Source organism: Nerophis ophidion, linkage group LG05 (genome assembly GCF_033978795.1).
Source record: "Nerophis ophidion isolate RoL-2023_Sa linkage group LG05, RoL_Noph_v1.0, whole genome shotgun sequence".
In the NCBI taxonomy this organism is placed as follows: domain Eukaryota; kingdom Metazoa; phylum Chordata; class Actinopteri; order Syngnathiformes; family Syngnathidae; genus Nerophis; species Nerophis ophidion.
The window spans coordinates 40533424-40552677 of NC_084615.1; the positions used below are offsets into that span (position 1 = coordinate 40533424).

A 19254-nucleotide genomic window follows, 5' to 3' on the forward strand; every position below is an offset into this window, starting at 1 on the left:
GCACATACAACTTAATGGCAAAGACTACTTACTGGCTATGACAACACACCAAGGACAAACTGTGTAAGAAAAGAAGATATAACAGCTGGACAGCCTATTTATCATTTGCGACAGGTGTTAAATGTTAAATAAAAAAATGTATGTTATTATTATTAAAAAAAGTAAGATTTATTATTACATATATACACAAAAAAACGACAATTTTTACCGTTAAATACCGCTATCGATTCTTAGGTACCGGTCACCGGAAATTATTACGGTATCTGTTCAAATGATAAAGGATAATATTTATAGAAACCCTTACCTTTGCTTGTATGGCATCAGATTCTTACTTGCCTGGTGTTGCGTGTGAAATATGTAACATAAATCAATTCGGTTCCAACTCCTCACCAGTTTTGGCTACTTGGTCTCCCTTGTCTCCTTTCATGCCTCGTTCTCCTCTGTCCCCTGTTGACGCGACAACACATCAGGATGGTCATGTTTACATAATAACATCACAAGTGGTGATAATGATGATATACTAGGGTTAGACCCAACAGTTTATGTGAGGATTTTCACGGTGTTATTTTCATTGCAAAATGCTGCAATAATATAAAGGATTGTTTTGGGAAGATGACATCATTTGTGTTCCAGTGATATGTTGTTTCTGAAAGTTTGTCCAATAAAATTGAAAATATGTTTTAATACTTTTATTTAACTAGGTGTTGTGTTTTTAAAGCTATGAATTAAGTGTTTGGGATGGCCAGGTTATATACTGTACTGTCATTTTGAAGATACTAATAACAACACACTGTCCTCAATGGTGCACATGAGGACTTAATGCTTATTTTTTACTTTACATGGTAACGATTCCCAAGCAGAAATAAAATGTTTCTTGCAGTATTCATATGACTAATGTAACTATGTAAATACATGCTAATAATTTTTTTCATTAGATACTGTTGTCCACTGCAAAGTACATTGCCTAAAAAACTAATTACATTTTCTGAATATATTGTTGTGTATCGTAATAACCCAAAAACAATAATTCAATGCAAAATGAAAAAATACGCCCCAATTATTTGCATTATACGCCTCATGCTTGCAGTATTTTACCGTTCAAAACGCACGGAAAAGGAAAAGACGTGTGTTTTTGGCTCACATTTTATTTCACTTTTTGATTCACATGGCTTTTCAAAATTACAGCGTGCAAGTCGTAACAGGAGGTACATTTCCTTAGAATAACCGTTCAACGTGTTGCGCCCTGTAATTGTCTCACCAAAATAGCATCCAGTGTATAACAGTGAGTAAGATAACCATTTAGAGGATGCCTCAGGAGAGGCTTAAATCAAATATCATCTCATTTGTGGTTTAATTGATCATTCAGTAGTTTCTAGCTTGCTTGCTGCTAATTTTCACTCAAGAGGTCTATTCATGTTGTAATGAAGCAACAAGTGGGCTTTTATTTGATTTCTGTTCACCCCTCCTCCTTATGTGGTCGCATACAGCCCACGCGGCAAACCCACCCTTCCTGGGATTTAAGTGTCACTTCCAGTGGCACCACATCCTTAACCACTTCATCACGGTACAGAAATTGAACCCAAAACCCTGGTTAGCTCCTGTGTGGCCAATGGTGCCATAGATCAGTAGCTCTCAACAAGTTTTTTTTTTAGTGTGGTACCACTTGTGGAATATTTTTGTTCAGCCAAGTACACCAGAGAAAAATATATATATATATATATACGTTTTGACATTTGAAACCAAGAAATTGTTATATACAGTCGTGGTCAAAGGTTTACAATAATTTCTACAACTCTTATTTTTTTGTGATAGAGTGATTGGAGCACATACTTTTTGGTCACAAAAAACATTCATGAAGTTTGGTTCTTTTACAAATGTATTATGGGTCTACTGAAATTGGCAGGAAAACAGGCCCAGAGCATCATACTACCACTACCATGTTTGACGGTATGTTTGGTGTTCCTGGATTTAAAGGCCTCACATATTCTCCTCCAAACATATTGCTGGGTAATGTGGCCAAACAGCTCAACTTTAGTTTCATCTGACCACAGAACTCACCTCCAGAAGGTCATATATTTTTTTATGTGATGTCGGATGAAACAAAGGAGGCTTGTCTAGAGGAGTGGTCAAAAACTCAACCAGAATCTGTCCAGAAGCTTGTGGATAGCTAACCAAAGCTCCTTATTGCAGTGAAATTTGCCAAACGGACATGTAACCAAATATCAACATTGCTGTATGTATACTTGTGACCCAGAAGATTTGGTCACATTTTCAGTAGACCCACAAAAAATTAATAAAAGATTGGTAACTTCATGATTTTTTTTTGTGACAAGCAAGTATGTGCTCCAATCACTCTATCACAAAAAAAAGGAGTTGTATAAATTATTAGAAACTCAAGACAGCCATGACATTATGTCTTTCACAAGTGTATGTAAACTTTTGACCACAACTGTATGTCTCTCTCATTCACAAAAAATAAACAACTATTTTGGTATGAGGGGTAAACTTACAAAATCAGCAGGTGATCTAATACTTCCCCCTTCTAGGTTTTAGTAGGCCCTACGTTTTCGTATAAAACAGTTTTTGACTAACATTTTCGTCTAAAGTTTACTCTAGTTTTGTATACTGTCTTGGTTATCGTACAGTCAAACATTGTGTTAAAATAAAATAAAATGTTAAAATATTCAGTTTCTCAGTTTGAACATTAAATATATTGTCCTTAATTGAATAGAGGTTGAAAGGGATTTGTAAATCATTGTATTCTGCGATGAGCTGGCGACTTGTCCAGGGTGTACCCCGCCTTCCGCCCGATTGTAGCTGAGATAGGCGCCAGCGCCCCCCGCGACCCCGAAAGGGAATAAGCGGTAGAAAATGGATGGATGGATGGATGTATTCTGTTTTTATTTACGTTTTACACAACGTGCCAACTTCACTGGTTTTGGGTTTTGTAAATAATGCTTTGTCAGCACACAATTGTTGTACACAATTGCGTGCTTGGATTTAACACAAGTGCCAGCACTTTAATAAAGAAGGTGAGCAACACTAATACATTCAAGAAAGTAAGATGGTGGTGTCTGTGTGGCTCTACTTTTCCTCCTCCTTCTCTGAGCATCACCGTCTTTGCCAGCAAGTCTTCAATAAAGTTCAAAGTGATGTTTAATGTTCATGTACCCATTTAATTTGTAATTTATTTATATATCATATTGTTTTATCAATGTACAAGTCTAATTATTCCCAATAAAATGGGGTTTGGTTGTCTGGGACGGATGATTCGGACTTACATTATTTCTTAAGGTAAACATTGCTTCTGTTTTACTAAGAGTCAGTTTTCCTCTGACCTTTAGGAACAGATTGCTAACAAAATCGGAGGTATTTGTACAGTATCTCCATCTAAGCACCCATGGAGTAGCAAATGTAAATATAAACATGACGTGTTAGCCCGAGCTTACCCTTTGGTCCAGCAGGTCCAATGTCTCCTTTGTCTCCATGACTACCATCATCACCATCTGAGCCTTTTATACCGCGAGGACCCTGGAGGCCCTTTTCTCCAGCAAAGCCTTAAAAACACACAAAAACATATTTTATCATTATAACAATAATCCTCATAAGATATCCTAGCAGCTTGAAAGAGACTCCTATAGTTACAGTATGTTTGATTTGTCCACTTTGTTGCTAAAACAGCCTCCAGACCTCTGGGAAGACTTAAAAAAAAAAAAAAAAAATTATTTTATTTGTTTATTTATTATTGGGAAGGCGTTCTGCAAAATTTTAGATGTGGTTATTTATGTGGTAAGTTAAAGGTCACAAATGTTGCGCATTAAGAGATGTGTGTCATATTATTTTGTCTATAAATTGCATTGAATCCAGCATTCATTAGATTAGTCACTCTTTGGTGTTCCATTTCAATTTCACATGGAAATTAATAAAAATATCCCCAACGCTGACAGCAGCATGACGTCTGTGATGGACACAGTGCATCCGTGAGGAAGAAATGTCAGTCCCGCATTGACTGTAAATGTGTCAAAAACAGCATCATATATCATTATTGTTTTCTTTTCTTTTTCTTAAAAAACTAAATTTCCCCTCATGTAATGTGTGTGTGTGTGTGTGTGCGTGTGTGCGTGTGTGTGTGTGTGTGTGTGTGTTACAGTAAGCACAATTGAACCTATCCAAGCTAAGGTGTTAATGAGAAACACTTCATGCTACATTCGAATGTTATCACCAAAATCTACGGATAATATATATGTCATGTCTTGTAATCATGTTTTGTTTGGTTATGTTCTGTTTTGTTGAGGATTCTATTACCCCCTGCTTTTTCACTCCCTTGTTTTGTCGCCACGGTTAGTTATTGTGTTCACCTGTCTCTGATTAGGGCTCAACTGCTTACCGAGCACTAATCAGAGGCAGTATTTAAGCTTGTAGTTGCTAGGCAGTCAGCCTGGCGACATTGTTGTTGTTCGTTTCATGCTTTGTTCTTGCCACAGTAAGTCATGCTTGTTTTTTCATGCCAAAATTCATGCTGCTCTTTTCAAGTCACGGTAAGTGCTGTTTGTGTTATGTTCATAGTTTACGTTAAAGTGTTAGTTTTGTTTCCTTAGCCAAGTTGTGCCTCCGCTGTGAGCGCTTTTTGTTTGTACCTTTTTTAGTTAAAATTAAATCCTGTTTATACCGGCACGCCATGTCTCGAGTAGTCCGTCTGCTTTCCTGGGAGAACGACCCCGCAGCAAGCTGCCCCCCCCCCCGTCTTGACAATATATCATACATATATATATATATATATATATAAAATATATATATATATATATATATATATATATATATATATTATATTCTATTATAGACCGACTCTTAAAAAGCAGATCTGACAGAGGATACAACATACTATAAAACAACATGATGTATGCACTGAATGAAGTTCTATGAAGGTTCAACATTTCATGTTTCAATACAAAGCTACACATCTGCAGGAGAGTTGCATCAGTGTGCATTTTGAAACGAGAATCAATCCACATAGTTTTATTGTTTTTGCTGGCCCATTCTGCAAATGTGAGACTTGTACAACTGCAAATCTGACATATTATGTTTCTGTTTTTAAAAGACAAGTTAAGAAAAGTCCACTCATAACCACTTCCCAGACTGTCTACACTCGCGTCGGGAGACCAGTTCAGCACAACATTACCCACCTCTTAAACCTGTCAATCCAGGAGCCCCGATGGGCCCCAGTGGTCCTGTGTCTCCCTTCTCCCCTTTTGGCCCCGGAGGCCCTGTAAAAAAACATAGAAAAACTTTGAACTGACTTAATGACAAATGAGAGCATTCAAACATGCACTCACTGGCCACTTCAGTACTGTGTTTCCCACAAATTAATTTGTTTGTGTTGGCCCCACCACCGATAAATTTGGACGCCTCAAATTAGATTTGGTGTGTGACCTGTGTGTCAGTTGGGATATTTAAAAAAACACAAAAATGTATTTGCACAACATATTTGTTTTACTATTCATGTTTTTTGCCCTCTTTTTTTGTCCTTAAAAATGACATGCACATACGTCACATTTGAACAGATACAATACCAATTCCCGATACCTGGGAATCAAAACCATTTTTCGGTACTTTTGTCTGTATTTATATACCATTAAAAACCAAGCTCGTAAGAATAATTGCTGTCCAGTTGTTTTTATCTTGCTTTCTTGTAGTTCTTAATCTCATTTGCAAGTAATTCATATCAATTTATCCTAGGTTGCCATAGTCAGAAAGTAGTATTTGCCATTAAAGGGCAACATTGGCACTTATTTCTTATATCTGGACCTAAAATTATGTTGACAGGTAAAATTCCCCCCAAAATAGACATAGTAGTGATTTTAGTTTTGTTTTCTCACCGGTTTGGAACGCCTACTTTTAGCGCCAAAATGTAAGGGGGCCTGCTGATATCCATCATCTACAGAAGACTGGAGGCAATTTCATATTAGGTAGTATGTGTTTTGGTAGCAGCTTCAGCCTGAATCATGTTATTTTCCTGCAGAATTTGAAGGAATTATCAAACATGTTTGCCAGATGCATTGTTGCAAGTTGTAGTAATACAACTCAAGAGGGAATCATCCTGCATACATTTCCAAATTATGGAAATATGAGGATGGACCTCTCCACTGAGACGGACCAAGCAAAAGTAATTTGCAGCAATAATTTTAATGATTCTGACTCCGATGAAGTAGGGTTTTGGTCGGAGTTTGGATAGAAAAGAATTGAACAGTCTCCATCCCGAAAATCAGGAGCACCCTTCAGGGGAGAAAGAATAAGTCAGAACCGGTGGAAAAATGGAGAAAGGAGAACAGACCAGGTCCTCAAAACAAGAGAGAAAAAAGGTTATCCACTAGTGTTGTATTTTGGGTCCTTTTTACTGATGTTTTTCTCAAGATGCCTGAGGAAATGCTGAAAGAGCACCGACTGCACCTCAAACGCTTTGGTCACGGTTTCCGTCCCCCTCCTCAGCTTTAGACCAGAAAAAATACAGTTGAAGTCCGTGAATAGGGGCTAACTGGCCCTATAGAGCTTCTTGGTCTGAAAAATTAGGATTCAGAGTGGTTTTGCAAAGAAGCTCTGCTTGTCCAAACAAATGTAAAATTCACCCACGTTTCCAAATTATTTTGTATTTCTTTTTTGCTCATAATGTTAACCATGTCAGTTTTGAAGGAATCATGGACGAGGGTGACAAAAACGTGCCATTAGGTGATCAAAATATTGTCTATGCCAGGAATTGGATTATTCCTTAGATGACGTCCCACCAAAACGGGGTGACATATCGAGTCTGGCGCTGGAAAAGGGTGTTGTAGGTACATTTCCTTATCTACCCATTAAAAACTAATCGATATTATGGGAAATGACTGCCAGATTCATTTTTAGAAGCAAACAACGATAAGTATTGTACTTTTTACACGCCAGCTATTTGATTGTAACATGCATTTTAGTTATAGTTTTCATGACCAAATTTAAAAGTGTTTAACTCACTATATAAAGTCTTAATGCTAATCAGTATTACCATATGTATATATGTATCGAGCTACCACATTTTGTCAAGTTAAGACTTACTGCACATTTGAGTGTTTTCTATCCGGCATATTTGCTTTGTTGGCATGGACAATTACAACCAGATTCCACTACTAAAATGCACCTGTTCACCACAAAGTCTGCAACTGTGACATTAAATGAAGCAAAGGTATTAAATCTTGGTACCATTTAATTTTACAGAATGCCGTTGGAATTTGTTCAGTACATTTAAAAGTATCGAGTACAGTGCACATCCCATGGCCAGTTATACAAATTACACAATAGCCAAAGCCAGAAATAAATTGTAGTCCTGTGGCAAACCCTGCACATGGACAGCATGTAATAATATTCCATACAAAAAAATCAGCCTTTACAAAGATAATGATGTCATCCCAACTGACAAGGGGCATAGTTGCATATAGGGCTGGGCGATATGGCCTTTTATTAATATCAAAATATTTTTAGGCCATATGACGATGCATGATATAGATCTCGATATTTTGCCTTAACCTTGAATGAACACTCGATGCATATAATCACAGCAGTATGATGATTCTATGTGTCTACATTAAAGCATTCTTGTTCATACCACATTAATATATGCTCATTTTAAAATTAATGCAGAGAGGGAAATCACAACTAAGTCAATTTACCAAAACTGTATTTATTAAACAGTTATTAAGCAGTGGCACAAACATTCATGTCATTTCCAAAACAGAAAATGCAAGATTGTCAGAGACATTTTAAAACAAGCTGTTAGTGCACTTTTGTGCATGATGTCACTAAGATGACATATCAAACACCACTAAATTAAAGTGCACTTTTTGTACAGAACACCACTACAATAGTTGAAAACAAATAAAGTTCACTTTTGTGCATGATTTCACACAAGATATTTCAATAACTGTCAAATAAAAATTAGCTGCATAATAGGCAATCAAATAGTGTATGTCCTTCGCTATGTGGTAGGCTCCTGCGGATGTTATCTCCTTCTGTTGTTGACTATTTTTTCCATACGGTGTTGATGTGGAAATGGTTGCTTGGGCATTTTGTTGGGTGTGGCACCGGCCGAGATGTTGACATGCAGAGTTTCAAGCACTCTTCATTCTCTAGCGAGTGACTTTTCAAATGATGCAACACATTAGCAGTGGTGCTACTTTTTGTAGCAACACTTTTGCCCCATACTTGACATATGACGGTTGTCTGTTCTACATCTTTCCACTTAAAGCCAAACCACCGCCAGACGATGAAACCCCTGCTGTTTTTCTTGGAATGAATTCTTCCTTCATTTGTTACCAGGTTCGCACCTTCTCTCTCTCATATTACCACTCACACCGGTCCGCTAGCATCACAGCTAATGTTACCCATGCCGCTACCTCTCTGCTCCGTGAGGGCGTATTACCGTGCGGTATGTGATGTATGTAAGAAGGTGCGCTTGTTTAAAGTCTCTGTGAGAAGGAGCGACAAGGAAGAGTGAGAAACGCCTGTAGTGTAATGCCCACAGCTATAAGCAACTGCGTGAGAACGTATACTCGAATATCACGATACAGTCATTTTCTATATCGCACAGAGACAAACCCGGGATATATCGAGTATATTTGATATATCGCCCAGCCCTTGTTGCATACTATCATATTTGCTATGATAACGCTGTTTTTTTGTCCTGGTTCATTTGTCTTTGATCTTTGAGCTTGATGACATCATTTCTCAACTTCCATTCATCCATTTCTACCGCCTGTCCTTGTTCCAAAATTCATATAATTTTTTTTTGTGTCCCATTACGGTCCTAATCAAACTTTAATGGATATGTCCAACTTCTTGGCTGCACATCTTGCAAGCTGACATGAACACGATAATAATTTTAATCATGAGGATAATGAGTGGGGATTGGCATGCAGATCAGGGTGTTTCCACGCTATCATGAGATCACGTCCTTCCTACGAGGCCGGGAAGTCATTTGGTACCCTGGCAGAGAGAGTCAGCCCCTGGCGAGACCCCCGGTTAGCGCTTAACCAAATGTTTGCATGCCAGGATTTGCTCCTTTTGCAAGCATCTACTGGCTGCAGTCAGCAGCTCCACCCAAAGGAGATTTATTGGATGTCTTATGTTCTCATACGCCCACAGCGCTATCAATACATACGCAAACAACTTACATTCTCGTCCTCTGTTGAAACTAGTAGGTTTAAGCAAAAATGACATGTTTTGTCTAGGGCCGGGGCGGAAACCAGCCAATATCCAGTTAAAAGGGTGGACTGAGGACTCTATTTTCACACTTTTGGCCTATTAAAGTCTGCTTGCATTGGTGCCAAGCAGGGTGGTGTGCCACCAAATACAGCAGGTGGCGCTGCAGTGGAGAATAAACATTCAATGTGCATTACCACCACCCAGGGACTTCGGAGTAAGGGAATAAGTGTGGATGTTGTACCAAAGCCCCAAAGCACAAGAGGCCCCTTAATTTTGAAGATTTGTTTTCCTCCCATATAGATAGCTATAAAAATATAATGTTAGTAAAAAAAATAATATTGCCGTGAAAGTTCAGTAATAATGTTGCCTGAATCAAATTAAGAATGTCTAAGACTACCAACAATACATCCCGTATCAAAAATGCAGGAACATAGCTTCAAACACTTAATACAACACAGACGTCATAACGTCGTGAGAAGAAAGGACATATATATGTGGTTGAATGGGAGTAAGTTATGTACAATATTCACTTTTGCATTTCATTGCCAATATCTGTGGTGCATTCAAAGACCCTCGATTACAAAACACAGGCGTTACTAGGTTTTAAAGACAGGAAAGATTAACTCCCAGTATATGCATAAATAGTAAGATCCTTATAATAATAATGATTTATAATTATGATTCGTATTACCCACTGATGATTTTTAATTTATGTATCAGCTAATATCTACTTCACACTGTGAAATAAAGAAAAAACAGATTTATAATCATATTTAAGTGAATAATGACAGGTTATATGATTATTCAAATTCATATTCCAGTCACTTTCTATTGAATTTGTTAGCATTTTTTTGTAGAAAAAAACAAACAAGAAAAACTTAAAAAGAAAAACAAAAAAAAAACACTCAAATAATTTAGGTGGGGTTATCTCGATATTAGATTAGATGTTAGATTAAAGATGTTAATCCCATTTTTGAAAAGTACAGATTTAATTACCATATTTTTTGTACTATAAGGTGCACTTAAAATACTTTAATTTTCTCAAAAATCAACAGTGTGCCTTATAACCCGGTGTGCTTAATCTACAAAAATAATTCTGCTTGTGCTTAACGACCTCAAAGCTACTTTATTTGGTACATGGTGTAATGATAAGTGTGACCGGTAGACCGCAGTCACACATAAGAGATACGTGTAGACTGCAAGATTACGTCAGTAAAAAACAACAAAACTTTAAATGTTCCATTGAGAATATAGAACATTACACACGGCGTTCAAAAATCCGTCAAAATTACTATGCTATGAAGATGCACAGCTTGATGGATTGTTGGAGCATTATGGGTACTGTAGTCAGACATACTGTAATTCAACATTTGAGTTTTATCATAATGTGTGTATGAGGGCCGCAAAATATTTTCTGGTGTTTTGTGTCACAAAATTATGCCATACCAACTTTTCTTCTCTTATGGTACCTGCTGATGTGTATTTGGGATCTGCACAACTCCTGAAAATTTGCGTGCGTAATAGGGCATTCATCCTCCGCTGTTGCGATTTCTAATATAAAGTAGCATAAAGTTGTAACTTATATCCGTCAATAAACTCGCTATGTAAGCGCTAAAAACTACTGGTGTAGTGGGTTTACATAATTCACCCAAAGAACTTTAGTTACTTGAGAGTTCCGGTTGGATGTTTTTTCACGGGACACATTTCCGGCGTTATTGTTATATTTGTGAGCCACGGATGAGTAGATGCTGTTCTGTTATTAATTTAAGTAAAGTCTAAATGTCATTAAAACAGTTACTGTATGTTACGACGGAGGCGCTGGTCGTTTCCCCAAGATGCAAATGGACGTCAGGAAGCAGCGTGCAAGTAGGAAGAATGATTTACTCCGGATAAATCAACCAACATACAAAGAGGTGCCTACAACATGGGAAGCGAGGGTAGCAATTAGCAAAAAGGCTAGCCAAAACAGAAACAAGAAGAACCAATTGTTGCGTGTTGCAAACAAAACTGCCAGACAGAGTGGAGCGAGAGGCAGGAATAAATAGCTCTCTGATTAGTTACCGGGAGCAGGTGAGCGTCCCGACCACTAACCAGAGGCAGGTGAACATAATCAGCACCCATGGCAACCAGGAACACAAACCTAAGGGTGCTGAAACAGAACTAAAGGAATCCTGAACTTAAGCAACGGATCATCACAGTACCCCTCATTAAGGGATGGATTCTAGACGCCCCAAGCAAAAAAAAAAAACCCAGAACAAGTTCAAAGTCACGGGAAGGTGGAGGGATGATATGGTGGTGGGCCACCAGGCCAAGTGTACCCGAATCTACCGGGAACAAGTCAGGTGGCTGAGGCGAGTCGAACGCCGCTGCCGCTGGCGAGGCGGGTGACCACCGAACGGTGGCCGTCGAGACGGCGGACGCAAGTGGCGCCAGATTTTTGGCAGCCGATCAGTCCAACGTCCAAGGGTAACGCTTAGCAAAATGGCTAGCCAAAACAGGAACGAAAAGCAAGAAAAGCCAACATAAATTGTTCCGTGCGCACTATGGTCCGAAAAATACGGCAGGGTTTTTATGTGTTTTCAAAAGCTGGTTTTCACACAATAATTTGATTTTTAGTACATGTAAAGATGCTAAGTATGTGTTTTGAGCGGCGATGTTTGGTTTAAGGTGAGATGAGGGGCCATTTAAGAGTCCTGTATATGAGGGCCCAGAATTTGGTCCTACGCCCTTGAACCCACCTTCAGGACTGGAGTGTATCAACATATGCTGAATGTCATCATTGATTGGAATATTTATAAAGGTAGAAAATTATATCATTGGAACTGTGCCTAATAATGGCCAATGTGTGAATTTAGTTTCCTTTTGTCCTATGACAACATGGGTTTTTGAGCAGAAAAGGGCCTAAAAATAAACATGGGAGCTGACCTTCAAAAAAAGTGACATTCTTCAGGGCCATGGTGTGCTCCCAGTCCTTCAAGCGGAGGTCCTCAGTGAGGGTGTTGAGGATCTCCATTTCGTTCCTCAGCTGTGCCTCCGTGTGGACGTGTGTCACCCACAAACTGGACGTATCCTCGGTTATGTTGCTGATCTGGATCTGAACAAGGAGAATTTACATCGGAATTGCTGTCAAAGTGAACTCCATAATAACAAGTTAATGAAAGTTTCCTTTTAACGTCAATATAAAAAGAGATAATTTGGGGAATCATTTAATCACATTCATGATGTGTATGTGTGAGTGTATGTGTGGTTTATTTGTTCACAGAACAAATAAAGTGAATAGGCTTTCAATTTATTTTTCATATTGAGTACAGCTAAAAATAAGTCAACATGGGGCAAAAGTACCAGCACTTTAATAAAGAAAGTGAGAAACACTATTGAGTTCAATAAATCAGTATCATCTTCACCTACTAGACTTTAATAAAGTTAAAAGTGATTTTAATTGTGTGTTTATTCATTTCATTCTGTCACAAGCTGTTGGTGACGAATCCCAAGATGCAGAGATGGCAGGCTTTGTCCAGGAAATCATAATTTAATGTTCAAAATAAATATAAAATACAAACCAGAAACTAGGAACAGGCAAAATGGAAACAGAAACCAGAAAACAAAAAGACTGGAAATAGCTAACGGCTAACAGGAAAATACAAAACAAGGAGCGAGGAGACAGCAATCTGTAAATAGCTGTAGGAACTAACAGGAACAGCTTACCTCACTGACATCGACAAGGACAAGTAGTAACGACAATACTCCAGCACCCGACTGGAGGACAAAGCAGGTTTAAATAGCAGCCGGCTGATTGACACCAGGTGTGGCCAGGTGCCAATCAGCCGCAGCTGAGGAGAAACAGCGCTCAGGGAGAAAACCAGGAAATAACCAAAATAAGAGCACTGACAGGAAATAAAGACAGAGGAAAAAACAAATATAACTGAACTGTCAGTGACAAACCTGACACATTCGCCATTTATATGTCCATCCCTCCATTTTCTACCGCTTGTCCCTTACGAGGTTTCGGGGGGTGCTGGAGCCTATCCCAGCAACACCCGGGCGGAAGGTGGTGTACACCCTAGACAAGTCACCACCTCATCGCAGGGCCAACACAGATAGACAGACAACATTCACACTCACATTCACACACTAGGGACCATTTAGTGTCGCCAATCAACCTATCCCCAGGTGTATTTCTGATTATTCTCACAATTCTCTTTGAAATGTGTTATGTGTTCATATTTTTGTGTGTCTGCAAAGGAATAAATGTGTGTTTGAAATGGTTTTAATTTCTTTATGGGAATTTTTTTCTCGTATTTTCAGGCCTTTTGGAAGGGGTTACGAACTGCTGTAAACGGCGAGATGCGAAGGAACAGGTGTCGTACCTGCAAGTCTTGTATCTTCAAGTGGTGGATGTTGATGTCGTTGCTGAAGGTGTGATTGACTGCTCCCACCGTCCAGTTCACCTCTTCCAGCTTCTCCTTCAGTCCGCTCACCTGACCCGAAGTCTCCCTTAAAAGTATGCAGTCCGCACGTTATTGTGCGTCTTTGTCGCCGTACTCTGCTAGGCTAGGTTTACTTAGCTTAGCAACGCTACCTGAGCAGCAAGTGCTGGTCGTGCAGCCAGGAGGACGTGCGGGCCACCTCGTCGCTCAGGCCTGTCAAGTTCCTGCCGGCGGAGTTGGTGAATGAGGCCAGCCGGTCGTCCAGGTGCACCAGGTAGCCTTCTGAGTGGAGGGAGTGTGCCTGCATGCTCCTCATGTCCACCTCCAGGCTCTGTATATGATATTCTTTGTCAGTGGTTCTTAACCTTGTGTCAGGTAGTGTTGGTGACAAAACCCAAGATGCAGAGATGGTGGCAGGCATTGAATAGGTAAACATGATTTAATCTTAAAAAATAACGAAAAGAACACAAACCAGGAACTAGGAGACAGGAAACATGATACCAGTAAACAGGGACTTGGACGAAATGACAGCACGCTGCCAACAGCTATAGGATACAGGTACAAACGGTAGGAGCGACAAGAGGTAACGACAATAATCCAGCCCGGAGTGGAGGAACAAGCAGGTCTAAATAGCAACTGGCTGATCGACACCAGGTGTGGCCCCGTGCCAATCAGCCACAGCTGCGGGGGAAAAACACTCAGGGATTACAGCAGGAAACAAAAACAAAATAAAGAGCGCTGACAGGAAATAAGACAAACACAGAGGAAAAACTAAAACATGACCAAACCGTCAGGTACAAACCTGACACTTTGTTTGAGATAACGAACTTTACCGGTTTCATATACGCATTCACTGAACCCTTCTTTAGTGAAAAATAAATTCAATGCAAAGTTATGTTGTTTTACTGGTGCACAAAATGAACCGGGCATCAACATCACCTTGTTCACAGAAAAAAACCAACACAGTGCATGAACTCACAACAAATCACACACATGCAAATTAGTCTGACTTCTGCTGTTGCCGTACCCATAAAGCCGATAGGGAGCAGTTTTTAATCACAGGGTGAGTCGGGTGTGTCCGGAGGCTCCGTGGAACCCCTGAGGCTGACTCACCGAACCCCTAGGGTTCGATCGAACCCGGGTTAAGAACTACTGTTCTATGTGATATGTATGCCAGCTGTCCAAAGCCGGAACCCAGGGGTAGACCACTTATCGGTGCCTCTGTTGGGGACCTCTCTGTGCTGCTGACCTGTCTCCGCTCAAGATGATCTCCTGCTGGCCCCACTATGGACTGGACTCTCACACTATTATGGCAGATCCACTATGGACTGGACTCTCACAATATTATGCTAGATCCACTAGACGTCCATTGCACCGGTCGCCAAAGTGGGGGTGTCCCCAAGCCTGCGGTCCCCTCCAAGGTCTCTTATTGTCTTGCTCTGATGTGGAATCTGAGCAGAGGATGTCGTTGTGGCTTGTGCAGCCCTTTGAGAGACTCGTGATTTAGGGCTATATAAGTAAACAATGATTGATTGATTGAGTCCTCAATGAGTACCAAGAGGCAGTTTTAACTGAAAAAATCTCCTGCCTCATGGACATTAAGTTAAAGTTAAAGTACCAATGATTGCCACACACACACTCGGTGTGGTGAAATTTGTCCTCTGCAATTGACCCATCCCCTTGATAACCCCCTGGGAGGTAAGGAGAGCAGTGGGCAGCAGCTGTACCACGCCCGGGAATCATTTTTGGTGATTTAACCCCCAATTTCAACCCTTGATGCTAAGTGCCAAGCAGGGAGGTAATTGGTCCCATTTTTATAGTCTTTGGTATGACTCGGCCGGGGTTTGAACTTACAACCTACTGATCTCAGGGCGGACACTCTAACCACTAGGCCACTGAGTAGGTCATGACTCTGTTTGACTCGACAGCTCTGAATACCACTGTAAAACAAGGCTTTGCTACACGTCCTAAAATAAAACTATCTGTCAGTTGGCTACAAACGTGGGAGCTCTGAATACCACTGTAAAACAAGGCTTTGCTACACGTCCTAAAATAAAACTATCTGTCAGTTGGCTACAAACGTGGGAGCTCTGAATACCACTGTAAAACAAGGCTTTGCTACACGTCCTAAAATAAAACTATCTGTCAGTTGGCTACAAACGTGGGAGCTCTATGTTTGATCTTTTTCGTTTTCTTCAGTGAACAGGCTAACCTAGCATGGTGTTGTTAAAATGCCAGTGTAATGTGAGCATGTTTGTTACGTTGGACAAGTGCAGAGTAAAGCCTGAGATATGGTCTTGCTTCACATCACTTGGGTGACTGAGGTCCGCTAGCTCCTCCCTTTGCTGCGGGCATTTAGGCACACCTCCACTGTGATTGGGTAGGTTTTCGCATTCATCTGTGAGCTGCGCTGGGCACACCTCCAAGCACGTTCCTGCGCGTGTTACTCCAGCTGCAAGCAGGCAGCTGTTTTCCATCAGCAATCTACACACCTGTCGCTGATGAGCTTCCGGGGCTTCTTAAGCCAGTGCAGACCTGCATCCAGGGCCAGAACGTAGTGACCTGTTCCCGTACATTAAGACATCCTTTTTAGCTCTATGCTCTCTCTCTCTCTGTGTTTTTTCCCCTTCGTGTTCATTTGTCCCGTGTCCCTTGTCGATCCAGCAGCATTCTTCCGTTCCCGCGTCACGAGCTGTGTGTTTCGTCTACCCGTATTCCCTCTGGTTCACTGGCTGCTTCTTGGATCTCAACCTCCCGCCTGGAAACGGATTTTGACGCCTCGCTATTACCTCCCCTTCCTGCCTGCAAGTGTTGTTGAAACTTACATTTAATATTTTTTGTTGTAAGGGTTAATATTTTTTGTTGAAAATTATTATGCTTGTGAATTCATGTTACATTTTTTGTAAATAAGACACATTTTTGATTATTTCCTTTATTACACCGCTATTCAAGCGAGGTTTTGGTGTAGTATTAGGGGTTGCGAGACCTGCATTCACCCACACATGCAAAATACTTTTAGCCATCAGCAGCAGCTAGAACATTTGGCTAGCTGAACAAGGTATTTGTCATATTGTGTTAAATTGTTCTGTATATTTGTGGAATGCATTGGTTTAATTATTGTACGCTCATTTAGTTGCACAAAACTGAAATATTTGCTGCCCAAGAACCTCAGAAGTGGCAGGCGGCCACAAAGTAGCTATTTTGTTTTGCACTTTATTTGCCTGTGACTGAACTATATCTAAAACCATTGTATTTCATGTCTTGTCCTTTAGTTTTCATAAACTCAAGTAAAGAGCCCGTCTTTAAGAAGCCGTGCCTGTGTTGTCATTTCGGAGCCACACTGCCTGTCTCTGGACCTTCGACCCTACCTTCCGCACCTCGCTCAACTCTCCGGGTAACACTCTTCAGTTAATCTCTACACATAATTGCACGCATACACATTTGGATTAGTTTCACACTCCATACTTTTGTAAAAATATATATTAATTAATTAATTAATTAATGGCACATTTGATTTTCAGAATGAAGTGGATCCAGAGACTCATATATTTAAGCATGTTAAGGATTCTTGCCAGTATTATACTGAGGAACAACTTGATGACGCAAGCATAGAAAATACATTTTCTTTGATTCATTTTAATTGTAGAAGTCTACCAAAACACTTTGCTAAAATCAAAGATGTTTTAGAGTCCCTTAAAGGTAGATTTAAAGTCATTGCTTTATCTGAAACATGGATAAAGAAAGACAAGGAGGTTGATCTGAAATTAAAGGACTATGATCTGTATGTCACTAACAGAGACAATAGGACTGGAGGAGGGGTGGCCCTCTATATATATAATGAACTTAAATGCAGACCAGTTAAATGTATGACAATGGCCATAAATGATTTACTGGAGTGTGTAGCTGTTGAGATAGAATTACCACAAAACAGAAACATTGTTGTTGCATGTGTATATAGAAAACCAGGATCAAAAGTGGAAACCTTCATGGATAAATTAGAGGAAATGATTAATGGTTTAAATAAAAATAAAACTATTGTAATTTGTGGAGATTATAATATTGATCTTCTAAAGGAGGATTCACATAAACAAACATCAGATTTTTTAGAGATATTATATGAAAAAGGGCTGTACCCATTAATTACAAAGCCTAGCAGAATAACCACAACTAGTGCAACCTTGATAGACAATATCTTTACAAATGTTTTAGGGATTCACATCACTACTGGGTTAGTGATAAATGACATAAGTGATCATCTGCCTATATTTGCAATATTTGACTATCAATTCCCTAAAAGAACATACTATCAAATACTTAAGAGGAAAAGAAGTGTCAACCATATTAACAACTTTAGGGATGACCTATTAAAACAAGAGTGGAAAGAGGTGCACACAGACGATATAAATACTGCCTATGATTCTTTTCTTAAACATTATATTACTCTGTATAACAAGCATTGTCCTGAGGTTCCATGCAGATCTAAACAAAGGCAAAATAATGCACCTTGGATGACAAACAGTTTGAAAAATGCATGTAAAAAGAAAAATAGACTTTATAAGGAGTTTATCAAATCAAGAACAGAGAATGCTGAAAAACGATATAAAAACTACAAAAACAAGTTGACCAATATATTGAGACAAGCAAAAAGGGAATATTACAAAAGAATGTTGCATGAAAATAAAAATAACATAAAGGCTACATGGAATATTTTAAATAAAGCAATAGGGAATAGGACAAGGCGAACAGAACTACCTAGATGTTTTAAAAAAGATAATATGTTAATTGAAAACAAAGATGAAATTGTCAATGAAATGAATCAATTCTTTGTAAATGTAGGACCTAGCTTAGCAAACAAAATACCTAGAGCTAATGATCAATCAGGGGATGTCTGGAAAAGGGAAAATAGGGTTATGCAGTCAATGTTTCTTAGTGAAGTGACTGAGAATGAAATATTATCTGTGGTTTACAAACTAAAAAACAAGACCTCAATAGACAATGAGGGCATTGACATGAGTATAATAAAAAACACAATTGATTGCATCATTAAACCATTGCATTATATAATTAATTGTTCTTTTAAAGTAGGGGTTTTCCCAGACAGTATGACAACTGCTAAGGTTATACCTATATTTAAAACCGGAGATAAACATACATTTGGTAATTATAGACCTGTATCTCTCTTATCCCAATTTTCAAAAGTGCTTGAAAAACTGTTTGTTAATAAATTAGACTGTTTTATTGAAAAACATAAATTATTAAATGAAAATCAGTATGGATTTCGATCAAACAGGTTTACGAGCTTGGCCATCATGAACATTATTGAAGAGATTACAACTGCAGTTGATCAAAATAAATACACAATAGGAGTGTTCATTGATTTAAAGAAGGCATTTGACACTGTAGATCATCAAATTCTCATTTCTAAATTATATACTTATGGAGTCAGAGGAGTTGCACTGGACTGGTTAATCAGTTATTTACATCAACGACAGCAATATGTTGAGATCGATGATCATAGGTCAGAATGTATGAATATTGAATGTGGAATTCCACAAGGTTCGATTTTAGGACCCAAACTTTTTACTTTATATATAAATGATAT

The 19254-nt window shown here is 39.1% G+C and overlaps 1 protein-coding gene across 2 annotated transcripts in view; it reads right to left on the bottom strand.

Moving 5' to 3' along the window:
• Positions 1–19254, bottom strand: part of scara5 (scavenger receptor class A, member 5 (putative)) — a 97360-nt gene that overhangs the window by 22775 nt on the left and 55331 nt on the right. For both annotated transcript variants that reach the window (XM_061900936.1, XM_061900937.1), the window contains 6 exons: positions 13805–13983; positions 13593–13719; positions 12151–12319; positions 5184–5264; positions 3450–3557; positions 391–447 (listed from right to left, as the gene is read on the bottom strand). In XM_061900936.1, the coding sequence (XP_061756920.1) occupies positions 391–447; positions 3450–3557; positions 5184–5264; positions 12151–12319; positions 13593–13719; positions 13805–13983 (721 nt within the window). The remainder of the gene's footprint in view (positions 1–390; positions 448–3449; positions 3558–5183; positions 5265–12150; positions 12320–13592; positions 13720–13804; positions 13984–19254) is intronic.